Source organism: Ochlerotatus camptorhynchus, unplaced genomic scaffold, assembly GCF_037179485.1.
Source record: "Ochlerotatus camptorhynchus isolate MF236.1 unplaced genomic scaffold, CSIRO-AGI_Acam_v1.1 ptg000105l, whole genome shotgun sequence".
In the NCBI taxonomy this organism is placed as follows: Eukaryota; Metazoa; Arthropoda; class Insecta; order Diptera; family Culicidae; genus Ochlerotatus; species Ochlerotatus camptorhynchus.
The window spans coordinates 791,843-814,785 of record NW_027040595.1 but is presented as its reverse complement, the minus strand read 5'-3'; the positions used below and the strand labels follow the sequence as shown (position 1 = coordinate 814,785).

General features: G+C 39.7%; 1 protein-coding gene across 5 annotated transcripts in view; it reads left to right on the top strand.

Moving 5' to 3' along the window:
- The window catches only part of ITP (ion transport peptide), a 101,856-nt gene extending 80,774 nt beyond the window's left edge, over window positions 1-21,082 (top strand). For 4 of the 5 annotated variants that reach the window (XM_065219513.1, XM_065219510.1, XM_065219512.1 and 1 more), the window contains exon 3: window positions 17,996-18,557. In XM_065219513.1, the coding sequence (XP_065075585.1) occupies window positions 17,996-18,119 (124 nt within the window). In that variant the 3' untranslated portion in view covers window positions 18,120-18,557. Of the gene's footprint in view, window positions 1-17,995; window positions 18,558-18,985 lie in introns of those variants that run through there. The other variant, XM_065219511.1, reaches the window with a different exon arrangement.
- Window positions 21,083-22,943: the final 1,861 nt, after the last annotated feature.

Sequence of the window (22,943 nt, the reverse complement as noted above, 5' to 3'; positions counted from 1 at the left end):
GCTTTTGCTGGAACTTCTTGGAGTACCGAGAATTCTTAGAGTTCCAAATGATTTTGGATCATTCGGTACGGTTTTACTACCAGAACTGCGAGATCTTCGGAGCTCCAGTGACTTCCGGAACTCTTTGAAGCATTAGGAACCATCGGAATTTCGTGAACGAATTCCCAATCATCTTTTGGAATTTCAAGGCCCCTAGCAACCTAAAGATGGCTTAGTAACTTCGAGAAATTCTGATACTAGAGCTGAGGAGTTGAAGTTAGAGCGAATGAATATTGTGTTCTGATCTGAAACTCAAAGAAAAAAAAAACATTATAGATTTTGTGGACTATTATTTTGTTTTACCCAAAATACAGTCCCTGTTTGTTTCTTGCCAGGTGCGAGAAAGGATTTATAACAGTTTATTTTAAGCTGCTGTAGACGATTCGCTATTTGAACTTCCATGTCCATCTTTTTCTACTCACTTTCTAGTCGCTTAAACACTGACTACCAGATTAACGGTGAATTGAATCAGCTCCATTATGTAGAGAAAATTTAAGACAACCTCAAACACTCCCTCTATATAAGAAAAATTCAAATAATGGTGGTTCATTTCCCTAAAATAAAAAACATTCTCTCTCTCCTTGTTTGCGTAATTATTGTATGGATCCAGCACCACAATCAGCAGCAAAGGTTTTCCTTTCAAACAATCCTGATGGGCGGAAAGTTTCTCTAATGTTCTTTGCACGTCGAAAAAGCTCTCTAATTTTTACTTCTTGAAAATGTTCGCAACTTCTACGAAGTTTCATAAACTTCTTCCAAGTTCAAAATGTTTTGTTTTAAGTTCTGTCAATTTGACCAAGACCTCACAACAACCATAACTTTCTCCAAGCATCAGGAAAAGCCTTGAACCTGTTCTACGAATTTTCCTAAACATCTGAGCGAAAGAAAGTTCCAAAAATTCCAATGCAAACCCTAAAGTTCTAAGAAGAATGCTAAATTTCCACGATACTTCTTGAGATTTTGCGAAATTTCCTGAACTTCTACAAAGTTCACTGAGTTTCTACAATTTTGACTGAACTCAAGTCCATTGATCCTAAAAAAAATCCCTGTATTTCTACGAAGTTTTACGAAGTTCCCCGAATCGCTACGTAATTTGCTTGACTTCTACAAAGCTCTCAAAATCCCTATGAAGGTTGCTGCACTCTTACAAAGCTCCCTGAACTTTTTTTGTTCTGATTTTCTACGATGTTTCCTGATATTAAACAATGTTTCCAGAATTTCTACGGAATTTCAAGACCTATTAAAAGTCTGGAGAAGTTAAGTAGTCTTTTTAGTTGCTTTTACTGGTGACAACGCTTTGTTGCGACAACGAATCTCCACCCCCAAGCTTCTATCCTGCGACAATGTACCCCTCAACCTCGGGTAAGCCACGGGTATTTGGCCCAACTCCTTCTAGACTTAGAAATAAGTGAATTTTGTTACAAACAATGAATAATGAATTATCAACTCTGTAAAGCTAACGCGATTTGGAAGGCTCAATCGCGTACGAACTAGATAAAAAAAATAACTTTAAGTTTTAAGAAGTGCCCTGAAGCTTAAAGAAGAACTTTTGAGAATTTTCTTACAATCAACCAAAGTTCCCATAGCTTCAGCGAAGTGTCCGAAACTTGTAAAGGCTTCTTCCGATTTTTACAAAGCACCCAACATTGATTCAAAGTTATCTGAAACTCTAAGAAGTTCCGTGAATTTATATTAACTTTCTTGAATTTCTATGATGTCCTCGCAATATCTAAAAAGCTCCTAATGTAGTTACAGAAATAAAAAACATGAACGTCAACGAAATTCCCCCAAATCTTGATGAAGCTCTACACAAAGTTATATGAATTTCATTGAGCTTCTACAAAGTTTGCTGAGCTTCTATAAAATTTGTTGCACTTCTAGAAAATGTTCTGGCCTACTGCACAGTCCAGTCTACGAAGTTTTCGAAAGTTCTGCGATGTTTCTTGAAGGTTTATGAAGTTCCTTGAAATTCTACAACGTTTCCTTTACTTTCAAGAAGTTTAACATTAACGAGTTTCTCTACGAAGGTCCCTGAAGTTCTGGGAAGACTCTGTTTGAAAAATCTGAAATATTGAACATGAACTACTTCGCCCACCCGAAAATTTAAAAAAAAGTAGCGGTGACGACATGTGAAGGCATCTCGTCAAAATCGTTGAAGATTTTTTCTTAATGCACCTAGCATCCCTGGGCTGAGTTAGTGAAAATTTGTTGTGATATCTATTTCTCCTTCAGTGTTCACTCGGCTGTCGACAGAAGCAGGCCACTCTCAATGTGTGTCACGCGATCGTCTGTTTACTCGGCAGCAACCATTATGTGGTTCTCTTCATTGTTCTTCATCAGCAGTTCTTTCGGTCGATGCATCGTCGACTTTGGAAAGCAACCGTTTCGTTATGCGCCATCGACCGACGACCAAGGAAGTGATGACCACGTTTTGCGTCCATTTCTGCAATGGAAACGCTCTGACCCGATGGCGATACTGCCATACAATGAAACGATTGGAAGCAGATACCGTTCTGATGGAGGAGGCTTATTGGATAGCTGAAGATGAAGTGTTTATTGTGTTGTACCTTTTCACTATAGTTTTAAGATGTATTGTATAGTGAACAAGAATCCTCGGCTCTGTAAAGTAAATTCGATTGAGCCTTATCAAATAAATTAATAATAAAAAAAATCTATTTCTCCTTAAGACTACTATTATGGAAGGTGATAAGGGCTTGGTAAAAGTGAAAGAGCCATGGGGTGCAAAACTGAGAGTTCGCACTTAAACAATTCCTTTAAAATGAAAGGTTGGAGTCGTAGTAAGGGCCAAATTTGAAATATTTTTCACCGACAGAGCCTTTCTTAGAACAGCAGGAAATTTCAAAACTTCCAGCATACAGGAGCTCTATGTTCTCAAAATACAAAAAAATTCAATATTGTGAAAACTTGAAAGCTTTTATGACAAGAACAGTAGAATTCCAAAAAAAAATAGAACTGGAAGAACTCTCAGAACTCCAGAAACTACAAGACCTCCCTCAAGGCTTAAAACTCCTAATAAGAACGGAAATTTACAGCTCCATGAAAAATTTCAAAATTTACAGTAACTCTCAATAGTTCAGTAACTTTAATAACTCATGGGAATTAAAAAAAACTGTTACTCTACGACTACAAGAGCAGTTGAGCTCTTGTAACATTACGAACTGCAAAAACGCTCAAAACTTCTAAAACTTGTAGAACTTCAGCAACCCATAAAGATCCTGGGAAATTCATGGAAATGTAGCACTCAAAAGCTTTCCAGACTATCACGAGAACATGAACATGAACTATCAGGACATTAAGAACCGCCCGACCTCTCAAAACTGACAGAACTCATGGAATTCCTGCAGATCTTTAGAATAACCTCCTGAAACTCTGTGAACTTCTGAGACTTCTCGATCTCCAGTAACTCTTAGAACTCTATAAGTTCTGGTGTCCAACGTCTACCAGAGCTGAAGCTTCTGGCGCTTCAGCATATATTAGTTGTATGAGAACTTTCTTTTGATCAAGAGCTTATAAAAATCTTAAAATCCAGAGCTCTCCAAATCTAAGAACTCACTCTCAGAACTCCATGCACTCAAGAAACCTTATTTTTTAGGAGCTCCATGCATTGCAGGAATCTCCTTTCACTTAGTTTTGGTTGGAAATTGTAGAGCTTTATTATTTAAATAATTGAATTCAGAATTTCATCTCACAACCAAAGCAAAAATATAGATGATAGAAAATCTGCATGTCTTCTCCAGTTTTGAATTCAGAATTTCGAACGCACAAAACTGGAGAGCTTTCGATCGGTTGTGATCGATGATCAAAAGACCAACCCCATCGTAAACTTATAAAGGGCACAGAATTCTCACAGTTCTCCTGTCTTTGGGACATCGATAGCGCTCTCCAACTCCGTACAATAAACCCAACGGGTGGCCTCGTCGTCGTGTGTGCGAAAACAAACACAGCATCCTTAAGGTTCTTTTTTTTTGCATTTCCCAGTCCTTTGCCAAACTCGCATCGCATCGCATCGAGTGAACAGACAAAAGTAACTTTATCCCCCGGCACAAGGACTGCCGACACCACACGGCCATGGCATGGGTACAAATTTATGGTGACCCCCAACGGCTTAAACTCCCTTGGTAGTTCTGAGAAATCAGCCATCGACCGACGACCAACAAACAAGCCATCGCCCAGATTGACCGATCAAAAAGTCATAAATCGACAAAAAGAACCGCGCACACCGATCGTGTACGAACAGATAATGAATGCAAAAATATACATACATAAAACTCTGAAAAGAGGCAAACTGAACCAAAACCAGTGAAACAAGGAAAAACGGCGAACACGGTTCGGGGTGACCGTAAGCAAGAAAGCTCCCGCACGCCATCAGCAGCAGCGCTGGGACTGGGAGAGAAGTGACCAGAACTGGAAATTTATGTAAGAGATAAGACCAGAAGAAATCCACGCGTGAGGCCTCGGACTCGGTTTTTCTGATCGGTCGGTCTGGTGAAGGCGGTGGCGGCGGTGGACTTTTCCTCCATCTCTCACTCTGCTTATTCAATACAAATTCAGGTTCCATCCTTTTTGCCTGAGCTGCTGCGCAACCTCTTTCCTGATGCTGTTTCAGCACGGTCGGTCGGAGCGATCTGCACTTTTTGATAGTTTCCACCGTGTCGGCATTCACGTCTTCATCAATTACTCTGCTCCCACCTACCTTACAATATAATGAATACACAGGCAGGCAGTGCTACACCTTACCTTTGAGCTGGCAGCGAACCGGCTTTGCAATTGACTTGCCAACCAACCTACCAACCTGTTTGTTAAATTTGTTTTCATTCTCATGACGCGATCTTAATCAACGCGGGCCAGCAACTGCTTCGGGCGGCTCTGGTTTGTCTGCGCTGTTCGCTGGCGGGGGCCTTTGGTGGTGGTCTTCTGCGTTGCCAGTTTATGGTGGATTAATGTTCTGTTTGTTTTTAAATTTGCGGATGGAGGGCGATAAGTTGCGGCCAATTTCCTGATCAAATTTGTTGAAATGATTATCCGTTTTTTGCTATAGCATGCATAATAAAGTACTTCAGGGTGAAGAGAGTTTTCCTCTACTTTCCATCACTTTATTTATCATATAAATGTTCGCCTGAAGTCTGATATTGATATTCATTGAGTATCTTTCTCAACTACCATAATAAAGGGTGTCCCACTTTAAATTGCATCACGAAAAAAAAACGCTGTAGAAATTACCTAGTTGACCGATCCTTTTCAAACTGTCAGACAATAAAATATAACCCATTAGTAAGCTTTTGCACGCTATTTCAAAACTACCCAAATTTGGGTAGAATCCACCCAGATTGGTCAAAACTGAACCTACCCAAAAATGGGTAAACCTTGTTGGGAGTGACAAGTTGACAAATGAACAACGTCGATCGGATTGATGTCAATGTTGTTCATTTGTCAACTTGTCACTCCCAACACAGTTTACCCATTTTTGGGTAGGTTCGGTTTTGACGGATCTGGGTGGATTCTACCCAAATTTGGGTAGTTTTGAAATAGCGTGTGGCATATTTATTTCATTCAACTTCAATACCTTAACCGTACGCTCGCACCTTACGATTAACTCCACTCATTAGGTTCTGTACAACATCTGGCTGCAGCTTCTACTGAACCGAAACCCAATTTTTCTTCATGCCTTCCTCACATTTGGGATGCTTCCGTAGTGCCTGCTTCATAATAGCCCAGTATTTTTCGATGGGCCTTTAGCTCCGGTGCAAAAGTGACCCCGTTGGCTTCGTACCACTCCAGGACAACATTTGAATAGTGGCACAAAGCTAGATCCGGCCAGAAGATCGTAGGGCCCTCGTGTTGCTTCAACAGAGGAAGCAGACGCTTCTGTAGACACTCCGTGAGGTATATCTCCCCGTTTACAGTCCCGGTAGTCACGAACGGCGCACTCCGTTTGCCACATGAGCAGATCGTTTGTCAAATCATGTATTTCTTGGCAAATTTTGAAAGTTTCTGCTTCCTTACTTCCTCCGGAACATTAAACTTGTGCTGGGTGGTGAAAAACAGTAGCCCCGGAAGCTGCCGGAAGTCTGCCTTGACGTAAGTCTCATCAACAATGATGTGACAATGAGGCTTCGTCAGCATCTGGGTGTACAGTTTCCGGATCCGTGACTTTCCCACCGTATTTTGTCGTTCGTCACGATTTGGAGCCTTTTGCACTTTGTACGTATGCAGTCCCTTCCGGTCCTTGGCTCTCTGAACGAAAGACTTGGACAGATTCAACTTTTTGGCCACATCCCTGATCGAAGCATTGGGATTCCGCTTAAACGCTTTCACGACGCGCTTGTGATCCTGATCCATTCTGACCGCATTTCTCCTTCCGTTCGATACTCAGAGTTTCGTAGTAACATTTAATCACACGACTCACCGTTGACTGCACGATTCCGAGTTGTTTTCGGATGTCCCGATGAGAGAGTTGAGGATTTTCCAGGTGCTTGCGCAAAGTCAATTCGCGACGTTGCTTTTCGCGTAACAGCGATAAAAATACAGTGTAAATAATACACTCTAAACTACTTCTACCCAAATTTTCAAAAGAAAATACCCAATTGGTAATTTTCTTCCGCATTTTTTTCCGTTATGCAATTTGATGTGAGACACCCTTTATTGAGTATGTTTTCCCTACCTGATGGGGCACACACACTAATATTATTTCACAGATTTTTTTTGAAATTTTACCGAAATCTCAACTGCTGAACGTTCGGTAAATATTTCGGTGATTTTTAAGAGTTTTCCTGTAATTTGTCACAGATATTCAATGAAAAATTAAACGAAAACTGTGAAAAAAACACCGAACTGTTTAACGAACGTTCAGCTGTTGAGATTTCGGTAAAATTTCACAGAAATCTTTGCAATCATCTTAGTGTGTGGTGTTAGTTGACATGGGCGTGCTAAGTGCTTTAACTAATTGACGTTTGAGTCTTTGTTTACAAAAAGCAGATTCGGTAATAGAGCAGCTCCACGCTAACGGACAAATAATTGTTTTTGTTTTTATGCAGAAAACATATTTTTTAGTCCAGAAAAAGTTTCCTACAACTTTGTCTCAAACGTCATTTCAATTAGATGGACCGTTTTCATGCTATGATTTATTGAAAAATATCGAATACGCCATTTTGAAAAATTAGACGTGAGTCACAATGGCTGAATTCCAGCACAAACTTGGTTCATTGCACCTAACAAACAACTATGCGAAGTTTCATGGAATTCTGAGAGGTAAAAGCTAAAATTTGTTTATGTTTTCGATATTTGGCCATGAACTGCTCTATTTGAAAATTCCGTCTTGATCTGTATCAATTTGTTCGGATATCCCAATAAATTCAAAGTGCATCTCCCCCCTAGAGAAAACCAAAAAAAAACTTCCAGTAACCGTAATCGGAAAGTTTCACCAACATTCATTAAAATCAATCAATCCACTTAACCGATCGCCTTTAGGCATATCGTGTCTCCGTAACGGTTCTACGTCGTGTCGCCTTGTGCGGCGGTTCTAGCACTCCACCACTCATGTCTGCATACACATATTTCCTACCAAGAGCGAGAGAAAATCGTTGGGGCATTTGTTCTGGTATCGGCGAGCGTTTGCGCGCGCAAACCGTGAGGTTCTTTCCGCGGCCACGCTTTATATATTTACGTGGAAAATTCCTTCACGCTACCTCAAAAGGTTTCCGCTCCGATCTGAAACAACTCGTTCGTCCGCCCGCATCTACGTAGACGCGGTACACTGAAGCCGCCACGGTGTCTGCCAGTTCTGTAAACGTGCAAACCTGTGCAAACTATAGGTATAACCGCACCGCACCATCATAGTTGAGATTGGTTTTGTGCTGCTACACACTGCTGCCCGCTTACAACTGCATTACAATCAACGTGTGCACCGCAATGGGAAACTGCGCTGCGGCGGCAGTGTAGCGTAGAACTTGCTAGACTGGTTGGTGGTCATTTTCTTTTTCGGGGGCGGCGATCATAGTGGGGCGGAGGTGGTTTCTTCCCATCGTTACAAACGAGTGATCGCTTATCTATTGTATTGCCTAGCCATAACAAAGCTTTCTACACTTCAAAGTTGCCAGATCGATGGATTTTGATTTGCAAACCAGTAGAATGCACCTGTTATCGCGCGGTTAAATTGCGACTTGTTTGGGGTGGTGGAACGCTGATGATTAATTCATTGCTACAACACGTGGTTGGACTTATTTGTACAAACAAATCGATCGATACGGTCATCCATATTCTTGAAAGAAGTGAACTTGCTGGCCAGTCAGTATAGGTGATCACTATATCAATTATCACCAATTTATTCCTGTAATTCCAGTCGATGCACCATCCAGAGAGTCTGCAAATGAGTCACCGCGATAGCTTGAAGTTTGCATCTCGATGCACTAATTACGCTGGTTTGATTTACATTAGGTCTGCTTTCAATCATTTAAAATTTCCCATATATTCTACAGTTGAATCACCAAGAATATTTGTCACGCCACCCTTCCAGGGAACGTACAGTGTTTTTGTTTTTCCAGACGGTAGTAGAAATCGTCAGGTATTTGCAGTTTGCATCATAAAAAATGTAGAAATCTTGTACAAAATGTATGAAGGTTTTTGCATTTTGTTTTAAGGCGCATATTGTTAAGTACTCTAAATATACTATACTCTTATATTTACTGGAACTTCCTTTCACAACACTCATCGAATTTTCATCAGTAAAATATTGAAAGTTAGTCTAAAATTTCTCTTCATCTTGCTCCTGGCTTTGTACGCTTCTTACGCATAGCTCGAGTAAGAGCGTCAAAGCCAGGTAGAGAGAGACGCAATGCCAACTAACGCATCAATTTTGTATAATGTTGGACAAGCACAGTAATATTCAATTCCCAGATAATTTTCAAACCCGAAGGATTTTCTAGACGAGGCCGTGAATCGTACCTGTCGCCTTGATAAAACCGTGCCTTAACTAACTAGACTATCTGAGGCCTCCAATTTTCCTCCATTATTCTCTTTTAAATCCCTTTGGAATATTGCTCAGAATTCTTCTCAGAATTTCTTTAGGATTCACCGCTCGGGCAATTCGGTCTAAGAATTTTGTTAAGAAATATTCTGAAATTCTCCTGAAAATCCCTATGAATTTCCTTTCACCTATAATAGTTTGCACAATTTCCCTCTTATTCCTAATTCTAATTTTACGCTTCGGACGCAAAGCTCACGAGCGTCAACGCCAGCTAGAGAGAATCATATCATCTGGCCATTTTCCATAGAGATGGCGCTGTTCCTGGTAGAAAGTAATAAAAACCTCCAAAGTGGGTGTACCAGTAGACTGATGCAAAATTTGACTTTTTCGCTCCACAGTGCTTAAATGGTTTCAAATCGGGTCGTGATTAGCCTCCAAAAGTTACAACTCATTTGGTTAGAAACAGACTTCGCACAAACCATTTGAAGTTTACATGTAAATTACTATGGGAAATCTCAACTTTTTGTTCATTGCCTTCTAGTCTTTTTCCATATTGAGCTGCAAAACAGCTCGATAGCTATTCTTATAGAAAATTTTCTCAGCTACAATCGTTTCGATGTAAAACGAGACAGGAAATAGTTATTAATTATTTAAGAGATTGGTAAACTTATGACATGATCAAGCAGCTGCTCTGTAAGCAACACTGTATTTTGCAGTGTGACATAGTAGCCATAATTTTTGTGTCCTATTCAACGCCCCAGAAACACCAATGTTGCCTACTGAGCAGTTGATTGAGCATGATCATAAGACATCAGTGCATTGAACCATTAATAACTTTCGATCCTTGCATTTAATCAAAAAGTAGTCTGCAGCAAAGTTGTAGCTGAGAAAATTTCCTACAAGTAAAGTTGAAAGCTTTTGAAGTAGATCGATATGGTGAATTATTAGATAGACATGAACAAAAATCTTGGTTTTACCATAGTAATTCCCATACAAACTTCAAATGGTTTGTGCCATCTCAGTTTCTCACCAAATGGGTTCAAATTTTGAGAGGTTAGTCAGGATCCGATTTGGAATCGTTTAAGTATTGTGGAGCGAAAATTTCAAATTTTGCATCACTCTGGTGTACCAGGTATGGTTATACGTTTCTATTAAGGTGCGTTCCAATTATGGCCTATGGGCTTCCCATACGCCATAATTGGAACACACCATAATAAGAACACCATAATCAGAACCCCATATATAAATTGAGAAGAGTAGGAATAATTCGCTTCGATGCAAGGACAAAAAAGTGAACGACAGAAATCAGACAGAGACTTGTTGTTTAGTTTCTTCTTGGATATTATCGTTCAACAAGCTACAATTAAATAAAAACAGTATTCTACCATACATTTTGACCCACTTTAAGAGAGAAAAAAATCAAATCCAATAGCGAAAATTTTCTCTCACGAGCTCAATGTCTAAACATGCCCTGTATATTGATGCCATACGAGATGTGATTGCCCTTTCACAGGCTACATACCTAGTACCTAGCCCTGAAAAAATGTTGGAACCCTAATTTATGCAATTAGGTTTCCCATCTGGGGGTAGACCTTAGCATGCATTTTTGTCTTCGAATATGTAAGAAAGGAGGGACTCCGGATGTTAATCTATCTGCATATGTAGAGATACCATACATATTTTGGCCGCACTGGTAACAACTAACGGAACTGAGTGCATGCGTAATTTCCTGCAACATTAAAAACAGCAGTGACATCTGAAGGAAAATTAGCGCAGAAGCATGGTAACATGCAGAACCATGTTATTCAAAAAAGGAACGAGAGATTCGTCCCAACGATATAGTTCAGCCAATAAGTTACTTCATCATCCTAGGATTCGCGAGATAAAAATTTGATTTCCCGGGAAGTGAATGAAGATAATAAAAATGTAAATAGGGTAATTTGCCAATTCTTGCACAGCTAAGCACGCGCTTTTTGTTATTTTGCGTTTTTACGAGATTGAAAACGGTTTAGTAGGAATTAGGGAAGTAGGAATTCCTCAAGAAAACCTTTGAATATGATTCATGAGCATTTCCAGAGCTCATCAGCAATTTATATTGGTAAACACTCGTAAATTGGTATTTTTCTCCAAATAATAACATGTTTGAATGTGCCTCAGAGCCCAATTGTTTCTAACTTATTATTGCATACCCTCAAAATATGGCTAAATGCATCTTGGAATAATTTTTTCAGCGATTCTGTTCGATGATTAAACGTTTTTTTTTCGGTGCTTAGGATATAAGTTATTTTATTGATAACGTAACGGTCAATAAACGAAGCTAAATATACGCAGCTGTCTTATATGAAGCGTTACATACTTTTAGGCGTTATCCCCATAGACAATAATACAGGACCAAGAGAATGTGTTCCAAGTATTATATTTTTTCAGTAAATGTTACATGGTCAATAGATGTATTGCAATCGATCGTTAGATTAAAGAATAACAAATATTTTCCTGTTAAGATTATTTACTTACTTATCCTGGATTGCACCTGCATCAGAATGTTACGTCAATTCACTCGGTCCGTCGCTGCTTGTCTCCAATTTCTTGACCGTCCCACACTTCCAAGATCCTGCTCAACCTGGTCTAACCACCTTGCTCGCTGTGCTCCTCTTCGTCTTGTACCGGCCGGATTCGAGGCAAACACCATATTTGCGGGATTGTTATCCGGCATTCTTAAAACGTTTCCCGCCCATCGTACATGTCCAGCTTTCGCAACTTTCTGGATACAGGATTTGCCATAAAGTTGCGCCAGCTCGTGGTTCATTCTTCGCCTTCATACACCGTTCTCACATACCCCGCCAAAGATGGTCCTAAGCACTTGTCGTTCGAAAACACCCAGTGCTTGCAGGTCCTCCTCGAGCATCGTCCACGTCTCGTGTCCGTACAGAACTATCGGTCTTATCAGCGTCTTGTACATGGTACATTTAGTACGGAGGTGAAGTGGAGTCCGTAGTAAGCACGACTTCCAGTTGTTATCCGACGTCACCAATGATCCGAGGTACACAAATTCATCCACCACCTCGAACTCATCTCCGTCGATGATTGTCCTGCTTCTGCCTATGCGAGTCCTATCCCGCTCTGTTCCTCCAGCTAACAGATACTTTGTCTTCGGCGTATTCACCTTTAATCCAACCTTCTCTGCTTCACGTTTCAGCCTGGTGTACTGCTTCGCCACGGCCTGAAACGTTCTTCCGACAATGTCCACGTCGTCAGCGAAGCAGATGAACTGGCTGGGCTTATTGAAGATCGTGCCCGCATGTTAAAGCCTGCACGTTTCATAACACCTTCTAGCGCAATGTTGAACAGGAGTCAGGAAAGACCATCGCCTTGTCGAAGTCCTTTGCGAGTTTCAAACGAGTCCGATAACGCACCCGATATCTTCCCGCAGCACTGTACACCATCCATCGTAGCCCTGATCAGTTTGGTCAGATTCCCGGGAAAACCGTTCTCGTCCATAACTTTCCATAGCTCTTCACGATCAATAATATCATAAGCGGCCTTGAAATTGATAAATAGGTGATGCGTAGCGACTTGATTTTCACGACACTTTTGGAGGATTTGCTGCAACGTAAACATTTGGTCCGTTGTCGATCGCCCGTCCACAAAACCGGCTTGATAACTTTCCACTGCTTGCTACGGCGATGAACGGCGAAAGATGATCTGGGAAAGCATTTTGTAGGCCGAGTTAAGAATAGTGATCGCTCGATTGTTCTCACATTCTAGTTCGTCGCCTTTTTTATATACTGGGAATATTACTCCCTCTTTCCACTCCTCCGGTTGCTGTTCTGTATCCCAGATCCTGACTATCAGTCGGTGCAGACAAGTGGCCAACTTATCCGGGCCCATTTTGATAAGCTCCGCTCCGATGCCATCTTTCCCAGCTGCTTTGTTGTTCTTAAGCTGTCGGATAGCATCCTTACCGACGAAGCCATCCCTCCTGCCACCTTGGTCCTCCGCCTCTGCGCCGTCCAGATGTTCATCGTAGTGCTGCTTCCACCTTGCAATCACCTCACATTCATCCGTTAAGATACCCCCTTCCTTATCCCGACACATTTCGGCTCGCGGCACAAAGCCTTGGCGGGATGCGTTGAGTTTCTTGTAAAACTTGCGTGTTTCTTGAGAACGATACAGCTGCTCCATTTCTTCGCACTCCAGCTCTTCCAGACGGCGCTTCTTATCCCGCACACTAAAAAAATCTGAATTTTACTGGTGATGTAAACATCCATGCATGCAAACATTCATGCATGTAAACTTCCTTTTCACGTAAACTAGCAGCTTGCAAGAAATGTTGCAAACAAAGGTGGAAAGTTGCATACAATATATGGAATATTGCATGACATGTCTCATAAATTTACACGATTTATAATGTAAATTTGTATGATTTATGACGCTCCATTTATGTGCATCATAGTAAAGGAAATTTACACTACTTTTTTTAGCTGTGCGGAAAAGATGGGTTTGCTGTCTTCGCTTTTGTGTATATCGTTCCACATTTTGACGGGTTCCTTGCTGCAGCATCGCCGCCCGCGCTGCGTTCTTCTCGTTCAAAACCGTTTGACACTCTCCGTCGAACCAATCGTTCCGTCGATTCCGCTCCACGAACCAGGCTTGCCTAAACTCCTCGAACTCAGATTATGCCGTATAGATGCTCATTTATCGTGAGCTATTTCATCCCTCACATATAAAGAGCAATGATGTCAAATCCAAAGAGCGCAAAAGAGCTCGAACTCAGATTGATGCTCAAGCTGGACTTCCACAAACACGCATCACGATGAGTGATGCGGGGTCGTTCTTGGATTAGGAATGATTTACATCGGCTCCGCTCACCAAACAACATTTTGAACTTCGGGATGGACTCGGTGAAACGGTGAGCTTCGTTATGCTTTCGGAGAGAGCACGCACGGCCTTTGATTGATGCACGGTTCTTTCATTCAATATTATGATACACAACAACACAACAATACATTCAATGGACCATAGGACCATTCCCAGAGAACGTAACATTTTGAGGGATTGATGTTTTGCAAACTCAGTCCCAAAAATCTTTGATCGTTTTTTCCGCTAAGTGCTTTATGAGTGGATAAACAAAATTATATACATCACGAAGCTCCAAGTTTACTGCTTTGCGCGAGCGCATCACAAAGTTAAAATTTCTGCTCGGTAGGCAGAGTCGATGTACACCCGAGAACGAGCTCCGCATCCCTCTCAGCGATGCGGGTTTGCAAGAGCCCAGCTTGAGCATCAAGTATAGCTCCGTGAGAGCAAAATATATCATCATCAAAATATGCTGGATCTCGGCTTATTGATGACTCTTGATGGAGCTTTTGGCAAGCCTGCCACGAACCCAACGGCAGCGCTGTTAATGGCTGCTTTCACGTTGCTCCAGCAATCCTCAAGAGGGACTTCGGTGAGCTCTCCCTCATCCGGCAACGCTGCGTCGAGGCATTGCACTGTTAATATTACTTAATTTAATTTCATGTTGAGCTAGTAATAGCGTATTTTACATCTGAGGTTTATTAGCTGAAAAATTAAGAATTGCCTGAAATCATATGCCCAATTTCAAACATATTTGAAACATATTTGATCATTTTTGAGCTTGATTTTTCAATAGAATTTTCATGCAATTCACCTCATAAAAGTCTTGAAATTCTACTCAGAACGATCTATATTCTTCTTGAAATGTCTTTGGAATTATCCTCAGAATTAGCTTAAAAATCTTCTCAGAGGACATTGTACCCTTAGACATTAGATTCTCTTGGCATTCTCTTTAGAATTCACTTGAAATTATATTTGTAACTTTAATAGCGCTCTTATAAACATCTAAATTAAGATCAAAATAAGGAGAATAAAATATTCATTTATCCTGTTGCTTTTCTACATTTTGTTTGTTTGTTTGGCTGTATCTGGAACTACCGCCTGAGGCAATAATCCATCTGGTGCCCCTCCATCTAACTTAAGAAACACTTGTTTTTGTTCCCGTCATACAATATGTCTCCCTTCTAATGTAGGAAATGAATCGTGTGTGGAATTTCTTTTTTCTTTTACAAACACAAACGCCTCGTTCATCGGTGTGCTGTCGGGTACCAGCTGCGCTGGAATTTTTAGAAATGACATGGTTAATTTTCCCGTGTTTTCGTTTATTTTTTCTGGTGTTTAAAGAGACGAACCAGCTTACGGAAGAAAGTCTCTTTAATAAAGACATATAATGTAATCAAATCCGTGTTTTCCCAGTACCAATGCCAGATCGCAATCCGGTCCTTTTAATGGTAAATCATACACCCACACGTGTTGAACGATGCTCCCACAGGCCACATGCGCACCTCCGCTGTCTTTTCAACAGCAACGAACAGATTTTTTTTTTCCGATTTGAACTTAATGAAATTCGCTTTCTCCCCAAAAATCCGTTACGTTGCTTCCATTTTGATGAGAATCGCATTCGCATCTAATAATTTCACGAAATTGACTTCTATCATTTCGTAATTTTTGCTTCTAATGATGACAACAATGTACATCGCTACAAAAACTTCAACGACTATGCATTATCTCGTGATCAACAACACACACTTCGACATCCGGTGAGAGCGAACTGGAAATATCTCTTAAGTTTCTTTTACTATCTCATGAAAATTGCTTTGTAATTGTCGGGAATCAAACGTTATCGTTTGGCAATGACATACAACAAACGAGCCAAATAATACTGTCATTTGAGTAAAAAATTAGTATTGCAACTGACAACCACAGCATGCTTTTAAAACTGCGATTGTCAAATAATCTGTAGAACTAGCTGTAGAATGATTATTTTTCTCTGAACTGACGATAATGGATAATCCAAGGGGTGTTCAACACTGCACATCTCAATCTGTGCCGAATACTTTACCTGTGCCAAAAGCTGTACCAAGTGTTGTACCGAACGTGTCGAAGTGTGGCAATCAAGTTGTCAATATCTGTATCCCATGAGTTTGGCAACCTTGAAGTTGTGACTTTCGGGATCGTTTGTTTACAATTTCAAGCTCTCATGGACGGTTCTCGAATATTAAACGACCTATTTGGGTACATATGAAATACAAGTACCTGTCCTGTTGAAAGTAAAATGAGCAAGTCGCGTGAGTCATTCCTTTCTCTTGGTTCAACGATGCCAAACGAGTGTTTCATGAAAGAACAACAAATTTGATCACAGCAGAAAATACAGCAAGGATTACGAGTTCAAATACCACCACGCAAACATCATCACAAGCATTTATTCTGATTTTTGAATCATCTCAGAAAAGGAACAAGTAGAAAAATCATCATTCGGCTCCGGTAAAAACGCAAATGACGATGCCACTTATGTCAAGATTTTTAGGCTATTAGTACGGCCTCCAAAACAGATCTAAACCAGGCTAGCAAAGGCGAACCCAAACCAAGTCGTAGAAAAAAAAAGGCCAAGGCAGGGAGGACACCTATTTATACTATTAATATGCTAAAAAATGTATTGTCGCACTTATGTTAAATTCTCATTTGGTTACGGTCGAAACGCGCCGCTCATAAGCGCGATGCAACCCCGCCCATAAGGATTATACACAGGTGTGTAACTTTGATAGTATTTTATGGCAGCGGCTTGAGGAGCGAATCCTAGATAAAGAGACGCCGTGTGTTAATTCAACGGGCGCAGTCGTACGGCCATAAACAGAAAACAGATTGTATAATCCCTTTTTGAGAAATTATCCTGCCACACACAATAAATATTAGAATCATAACAATACGTTTGAGAACACGGAGTTACTGGAACTCGAGTTCGGGGCTACTTAGCATTCAAAGTCCCATACAGTTCATGGAGAGGATCTACACCTTCAGCTGCTGCTCGAAGTAGTTGTCAGCCATACGTCACATATCCTCAGAAATTTTAGCTATCAATTCTCCTCGTAAGATAGGGGAGAATGGTATACAACGCACCCCCTGGGCAGAACGCACCAGCTGACTTTCATTTGTGTTTTTCATGGCTTTTGCGTAACTTTTTTGTTGTCTTATCAAGCAGCACTTCTAGCATAGCATCTGAACTCAAAATCCTGCATGATAAATCCTAGAATTGGATTAAAACTTCCAAGAAAAACTCAAAATAAAATGAAAAAGTGCGTCTTACCCCGGGGGTGCGTTATGTACTGTTCTCCCCTACTTCAGGAACTGCAGGCATAAATTTCATATTCTAGCTTCTACTGCTTCCGAAAATGCGCCTAAAAGTAGAGTTTGTTAGAACTGATAACACAGCGAAAGGTCGATAATCCGATTCCTATAAAACATTAGCTGTAGATTATTCACTCTCCATACTAATCCGGATTTTTTTTAACGAATCCGGATCTGATAGCCCATCTCTAATATTGACCTGAACTGATGGATATTTATTTTTCACTTGGGAAAAAACAAACTTTAGCAACGGGTAAATCGAGTAGAAAAACTTCATAGCTCAACAGTGTTGCCGTTTTATATAATATTGTTGATAAACTTTCAAAATCTTGATATTCAAAATAAAAATCTGTATTCAAAAAAAAAAATCCGTTGTTGGCCCTAAGGGGCGGATGCACCAATTATGTCACGCTAAATAGAGGAAAAATTAACCCTCTTTCCCCTTTCCGTCACGTTTTTTCTACACCTAATGTATTGTTAGTCACAAAATCCTTAACCCTCCCACCCTCCTTAGAGTGTGACATAATATACATATGCATCACCCCTAAAACACAAGAACCGTGCCACAAAAAAATGAAACAACCTAAAGCCTTCGTATGTTTGAATATGTGTTTGCATGTCCTTCATCCAATTTTGCAGCAACTGAATTAACCAACTAACCCCTTCTAACAACAGCAAGGTATTTTACACTAACAACACGCTGTATATCCCCCCTCGCAGATTCAGAGTATCTCTAACCTGTTCGCCGTCGGGCGAATCGTTCTCTTCCAGAAAGCAGTGCTTCACGACAGACTACTTCCGCGGATGTTTAGACGCGCTTCAGCTAACGGACGAGATTGAAACGTTAAAGCCATTCATCAAGGTGCTAAACGGTGCGGATCCAAATACGTTATAAGTCCCATCGGCTTAGCTAGTCGTCAGCCAGCAGCAGCTTTAAGGAATTCAAACAAGTGATCTATTTCTCTAAGAAAACCACACACCAACCCGGTGGAGGCGGTTAGCTAGCAGAAATCTATGCGCAAAAGTGCTTAACAAAAAAAAAAAAACAACAACGACAACAACAACTGAACCACAGTATCAGAAATTAACACAGCAGAAGAAAAAGGAAACCAGAAGTATCATCGATAAAATAGCCATTGTTAAATAAGTAGCAGACTCCGTTTGGGGAAGAGAAACGTGTGTGCCAACATCGAAGCCATCTTCTAGTAAATATCATCACGAACCCATTCTCGACCCGACAATCGCGGCTAGCGTTTGAAGAGCTGTCCAGTGGCCGATTTTTGTGCAATTCTATTGTTTTAGTTACGTTCTATCTTTTAACCGGAAAAGAAAATCAAAAGTATTAGTTGATAGGCACAAGAGGGCCAGTGAGATATCAACGGGAAGCCATAATCGATAGTCGACCCACCAGGATTCCGGACAGGCGAAAGGATTCGGTTTCTTTTAGTTTCCGTTTTCTTTTCCGTTACAAATCTACATGGTATGTGTTTTTATTTATTTTATTTTTTTTAATAAGATTAGTTTTTTTTTGTAAATTTTGAATTTTGGTTCGTTTTTGAACATTTTTTATTCACTGCTCGTGAATTTTGTATCCATCACGATTCAGCCGCCAGTTTGCGTCCAGGTTGACACATGTCAGCTGTGGTTTTTTTCGCCGTTTGCTCTGTAATTGAACCATATTTTTGATGGCGATGATTTTGAACTAGAAAAACATGTTCCAAATTGAGTTTCTAATCTGTGTTTCCTTTTTCTCCATTTCAGAGAGGAATGCTTCGGGACGGACTACTTTCTGGCCTGTGTGGAAGCGCTGGTTTTGGATGAGGAGACGGAAAAATTCATGAAGTGGCGCGAAATGTTGGGGAAGAAGTAATTCTATCGATTTGATCTTCAACTGCAGCTGTATTCTTATTTAATGGACAAATATTGATTTTTTTTTAACGCACAAAGGGACAGTGAGTGTAGGCAATTTGTTTGGTAAGATTTGCTTTTTTCTACTGAAACTTTTTGCTTATTGCATGCAAAGACAGGAAAATTCATAGCAGTTTATAGATAGATTGAAAGCAAACTTATACAGCAGCGACTGAACAGGAAGGACAGGGAGAAAGCCGACGTGTACATAATTAACTGATAAATAAATATTTATTTATAAATAATGTTTAACAACGAACAATACTAACTTAGAGAGAAGCTGAGAAAGTTGGCAGAATGAAAAATGTCTAGACATTGTTAGGGAATGTAGTAATTGTTGGTTCTATTGCAGAATTGTTACTAGTAACACAATTACACAAACGAATTCAGTCCTAGTTCTTCATGAAATTCAAGGCAAATGTGTACCGACCGGAAGTGTTTCTAGTTGGGGGAACGTAACGAGGCCACATCCGGCTTCTCGGTACATTCCCCTAACCGAAAGAAGGAGATTAGATATGTATAAAATCGAACTGTGTTTCAGAGAGAAAGAGAGAGCGAGCGAAAGAGCGAGCATTGTTCATTTTGTTCAGACAAATCATATCTTCAATGACATGCAAAAACTCTAGAGTATCTTGAAAATATCTTATGCTTATGTATTTATATTTTCAAAAAATATATTTCTTTAAAATCTAGTCCAGAAAGCGCACATTTACGTTTAGTTATTTATGATGAAGGAAAACATTACATCAACTCGAACGATCAATGTTAAGTAAGAAGTAGATTCTGTATTTTTCACCTTTGTTAGTAGCCTTATTTGTTATGGCTTGAAAAGTATGATGAAATCATTTTCATTAACACTTTCCATCGCTTTTTGTTTCTTGGCTCATTGTCGGGTTTCGATAGTGCTGATAATCTGTACCTTTTTCATCTGTTTCCTAACTACACTCATTACCAAGTTGGCTTCTTCTCACTATATAAGAAGAACAACCGGGCGCTACAGGAAAGCAAACACGCAAATCTAAATTACCAAACCTTACGTACCCGAAACGTGCGCTGAACTTTTCTCGTAATGTATAAAATATGTCAAGGAAAGTGTAAATTATTAACATTCCTCATAAGACAGTATTTTCTCTCTCAAAAATAGTCTAATCAAGTAATAGAAAACGACAAACACATATATTTCATTTCTCTACCGCAAAACGCAAGCTTTGGGGTGCAGATTTGATCAAAATAGCTAGGAACCATATAACGGAGCAATGACTTCCTATAAAAGCAACGTCAATCTGAGCATCGTTTCAATTCATCACTTTGTCAGGCTCAAAAACTCATCAATAATAACTAATAGCGAGAGTGCGATCAAGGACTGTCACTATTTTCCGCTTTGTTTTAAACATCATGTCATTATCATTGTTATCAGAGACGACTCGTTTTAAGTTTCTCGCACAATCTTTTCACTAACTGTAACTTAACTTATTTCACTTCGAATAATTTATCTTTAAACTATCGAACGAAGCAGCGTACAAGAAAGCTAAACAAGCTAAAAAACCGAAATCAATGGAACAGTCGAGTTATAGTAGTAGTTTTGAAAACATCTGAAACACAAAACACACACACACATACACCAGTTGATAGTTTTTAACGTTAAGGATTATTTGTAACATTCGTTGATTGCCATTTTTTTTAAACAAACTATTCTAATTTTTTGTACATGACTAAAACTTCAAAACTAACCAGAGCGAATTATAAGTTGCCCTATTTATAATTCTTGTTGCTGGGAGGAATGCTGTTCTCGAGAGAAAAGCTATGCAGAAGAAAACAAAATAAAACAAAAATCTGAAAAAATGAACCCTTTTTGTGAACAATGATGAACAAACAAAACTGATATTATTCATATATTTAAACGAAAATACGGGGAAACAATAAAAAGAAATATCAATGAGCATAACAGAACCGTCATTTGTTTTTCAATTCGGAAAGAAATCCTTGGGGTATTTTTCCTCTGTTCGGGACCTAACACCACTGCGACCAGTAATTTGATCTATTGTTGTATATCCTCACTATTGAGAAATGATGAAGTATTCGGTTTTGATACAGTTGTGATTCTTGCATTCATTGCAAGGAATCGATTCTAATTGAAAGGTCCCGGTATTTATACCCTTCGGAGTGTTGGAACACCCTCCAAAGGCGCGCCCCTTTGTCAGTCAAAGTTGGATTCCTTAGCAACACAATTAAGGAATGATACTGATAGTGACCATGCATCAGAACCCTAGTCTTAACCACTTCAAACTAGGGAACAACGAATAGAAGATTAGGAATCACATAGATAAAGACAAACTAACTCAATTTTTCCTTGTTTCAAGGTCATCTTCGGTGGACAAAGACGAGTCTTGTCACTATCAAGAAGGCATACAAAGTGTGTTCCTTTGATTACTGAAAAATCCTGTTGCCCTATTTTGAAGCAGTCAGGACCAGAAATCGGTGGTAGATCTTACATCCCGTAACGTACCACGAAAAGGTGATCTACCCACGATACGGGACAATCCTTAGGGTTATTTGTTGTAGAAAATTTTCATGAAATACCAAGTAAAAAGGATCCCGATATAATGATGTGGTGAAATCAGAAATTGAATAAAGTGTCTCCAAACGATTCCCGTCATTATCGCTAAGTTAAAAAAAAAATCTATCTTCTTCTAAGTGAAGAGTTGAATAACAATAAATTGCTGTCTAAAATCGGAAGGAGCCAGTGAAATACGGATAAGATTTGTGTTTGTATTCATTCCAACCCCCAATGTAATAATTCAAGTGTAGGGATTTTATTTAAAATTTATTTGTAGAAGCTCAGCAAACTTCGTAGAACTTCGGGGAATTTCGTTGAAGCTCAGGGAGTATTGTAGAAGTTTAGCATACTTCTTAGAACTTCAATTTGTCTCGCCCAGATGTTAGGAAAATTGATAAAGTTGAAGGTCTTGCCTGAAGTTTGGAGAAGGCCATCGATGTTCTGATGGTCGCACCTGGGTAAATAAAGGTTTGAACTGGACAATTTCTCTCTAAGATAATTAAGTATGACATCTTAACCAAATTAGCAAACAAACACGAACTGGTTACAGTTACAGATATAAATTCCCTCAACAATTTTCAGTTGCTTCACAGCGATATTCATGTGGAAAAGCTCAGGCGTGCACCTCTTAATTCGCCTTTTTGTCCACCTAAAAGTATTACATGAAATTAATGAACAATCAACAAAGCATCTTATTACCACCGACAAACCGACATGAATGACTATTGGCAAATCAAAGTTGGCACTCGTGGAGAATAGAAGAACTATAAAAGTGATGATGGTTTCAAAATTTTCCTCGTTGAGGCATACGAGTGTAATCTTAAAATGCTTTTATTTTGCAAATGGAGCATTTTATTTAAATCTTATTAAAGCTATGCTAGTAGAAACTGACACTGACACTACTGACATCTGTCTTCATGTTCGCGGAAAACGTTTAGCTAAGCCACGAACACGCGCGCAAAATGTTTGAGTTGGTCTGAGTCTGATCTATTCTGGACAAATTATGTTATCTAGATAACAAAATCCTATGGTTTTGACAGATCGGATCGCTGCACATTTGAATCGGCTGCTATCCCAACAAACAATTCACAGTCACAAATAAGCATACACTTTGAATAAATGCTGTATAACAGTGTACAATGCTGAATAAAACAAGTTGTCGAATTATGTGCTGAAAAAAGCTCATTGAGATCGATAGATGCGCCTTTATTCCGCCGTTTGCTCTGATATGATTAATTTACTTATTAAAAGCTT